The sequence below is a fragment of the Apis dorsata genome, unplaced genomic scaffold, assembly GCF_000469605.1.
Source record: "Apis dorsata unplaced genomic scaffold, Apis dorsata 1.3 scaffold_162, whole genome shotgun sequence".
NCBI classification, from domain to species: Eukaryota; Metazoa; Arthropoda; class Insecta; order Hymenoptera; family Apidae; genus Apis; species Apis dorsata.
This window is the reverse complement of record NW_006263451.1, coordinates 842,876-845,251: the sequence shown is the minus strand read 5'-3', so window position 1 is coordinate 845,251 and position 2,376 is coordinate 842,876. Positions and strand designations below refer to the sequence as shown.

Genomic DNA, 2,376 nt, shown 5'->3' with positions numbered 1-2,376 from the left:
ATATTATAAATTTGATTTATGGTATTACATATATAAATTTAATATATTATTATATATATAATTATACAATTAAATACAATTAAATATATAATTAAAAATTAACAATTGAAATATACCTTAAAACATCAATGGGTGTATTTGGAGGAAGTAAAGGAGGATTTGTAAGAGAAGGCGTTGGACAGGCAGTGGCTGTAACTATTCCCCTTTTTGCTCTTAATTTCTGCATTAAATCTTGTATTGTCAATCCTTCTGGTTGTGCTAATTGTTCCAATTTTCTTTTGCGATTAACTGTAACCTATAATAAAATAACATAATATATTCAATTTAATATATATTTCAAATTTCAAAATTAAATTAATTTGATTAAATTTATTTGAAAAAAATATATGAATAAAATTAAATAATTAAAATTTTTTTATTTATGAATTTAATCTATCAAAATTAATTACCTGTGAAAACTTTTTTGCTTGTCGCATAAGTTGATGATCAGTAAGTAAAGATTTAGATTGTTTTAATCGTGTTGTAGCTAAACTAGGAATAGGATTTGGATCAAGACAAAGAGGTCCTTGAGTAGCTGCAACTAAATGTGATTCTAACATTAATCGTTCTTCATGACTCCAGTCACCATCACTAGTCAAGGTTGATACATCTGAGAGTACACTCTAAAAAATATTAAAAAATTATTTTAATTTATTTTATTTTTTATTTTAATTTCATAATTAAGAAATATTTTTACATTAATATTCTTCAAATTCTATCTTTGTTCATTTTATGGATTTTACAAAATAGATATAATATAAAAAATATAAAAACATAATATAAAAAAATTATATATTTATACATAAAAAAATTTTCATTTACTAAAATAACATAAAAATAAAGAAAATTGTTTTCAACATTTTTAAACTTTTTCTTGTTATTGATAATAAAGAATTTTTAATAAATATTTCAAATAATGAAAAAGTATTATAAAATATAATATTTTATTCTTATTAAAAATTAAAAATATGAACATTGCTATTTTTTTTAAAAAAAAATATATCTTCAGAAATCCGCAAATCACGGTTTGAAAAATAATTTTTATTACAAAATAATATATTATTTCATTTTATTTCTCACTTGTGTTGTAGGCTTAAGAAGCACATGATGAACCTCAGCTTTAGTATGAGGAAATGTTTTTCGATAATCTCGAACTTCAGCTATTATACAGCCATCATAAAATAAATGAGAATGATTGGTTTCCAGTTGCTCTGCCAACATTGCAGGCAATTGACCATTATCTATACATGAAAGCAATTCACCCTGTTCATAACCCATCAGTTGTGTTTCAGCTAATATTGAATTTTTATCATATTGATTTCCCTTATCACTGTTAAATTAAAATTATTTAATTAATTTATCATTATGAATTTTCTTTTTCAATAGATTATAAAAAATTATTATATATAATTTTAATTATATAATAATAAAGAAAGTATACTTACCTATTTCTTATAGCTAATGAGTATCCTTTATTACCAGCATAGAGATTAACAATTAATGTATGTAAACCTTCTCTCTGTACCAATCTTCCCAAAAGATCACATTCATTTTCTAAATTATTCTATTAGATAAAAGTATTACTGAATTTTAGTATATTGAATTATTGAATTAGTATATTGAATAATTGAATAATTAAATAATTTAGTATATTAAATCTTTTGATTATATAACAAAAAAATATTAATTAAAAAATATTAATTAAAAAATAATTTAATAAAAAAATATACATACCAATACAGAATCAGGGGTTGCATAAGGAACTTTAGTAAGTTCTTCAAAATATAATCTAGTCAATTTAGATTGAATACTGTGTTTTGAATGACTTTGATCTTTTTTTTGAATTGATGATTTATCACAAATTAAATTTACAGAATTTTGTCCTTGAATATTTTTCCAACATTTAGATACTTGATTTATCATATCCTATATAAGAAATATAAATACAAGAAAATCTTATATGAATTAATTAAAAAATTATATTATATAAATTAATTAATAATTAAATAAATATTAAATAATACCTGAGCCTGCCGACACGCATCTTCTAAACTAGAGGCTGTGCCAATCATTTTAATTTTTGATTGCTAATACCATTTAATGTCATATCTGATATAATAATAAATTTTCATAATCTGAAATAATTTCATAAAATATTAAAATCATTGACATAATATAAAACTCTCAAATTAATTCAAATTCAAAATTTTTTTTTAAACTAGACTAATATAATTAAAATATAAATTATACTAAATTGTAATTATCAAATATATATAATATAGTATAAAACTTTTACATCAAATTATTTTATTTTTTAAATATTTTATATTTACAAGT

At 20.2% G+C, this 2,376-nt stretch overlaps 1 protein-coding gene across 4 annotated transcripts in view; it reads right to left on the bottom strand.

Annotated features, from left to right (window-relative positions):
- Positions 1–2,376, bottom strand: part of LOC102674481 (transcription factor SPT20 homolog) — an 8,418-nt gene that overhangs the window by 4,591 nt on the left and 1,451 nt on the right. For all 4 annotated transcript variants that reach the window (XM_006613748.2, XM_006613746.2, XM_006613747.2 and 1 more), the window contains exons 2-7: positions 2,064–2,174; positions 1,774–1,965; positions 1,485–1,603; positions 1,120–1,369; positions 450–662; positions 117–295 (exon numbers count right to left, since the gene is read on the bottom strand). In XM_006613748.2, coding sequence (XP_006613811.1) covers positions 117–295; positions 450–662; positions 1,120–1,369; positions 1,485–1,603; positions 1,774–1,965; positions 2,064–2,111 — 1,001 coding nt within the window. In that variant the 5' untranslated portion in view covers positions 2,112–2,174. The remainder of the gene's footprint in view (positions 1–116; positions 296–449; positions 663–1,119; positions 1,370–1,484; positions 1,604–1,773; positions 1,966–2,063; positions 2,175–2,376) is intronic.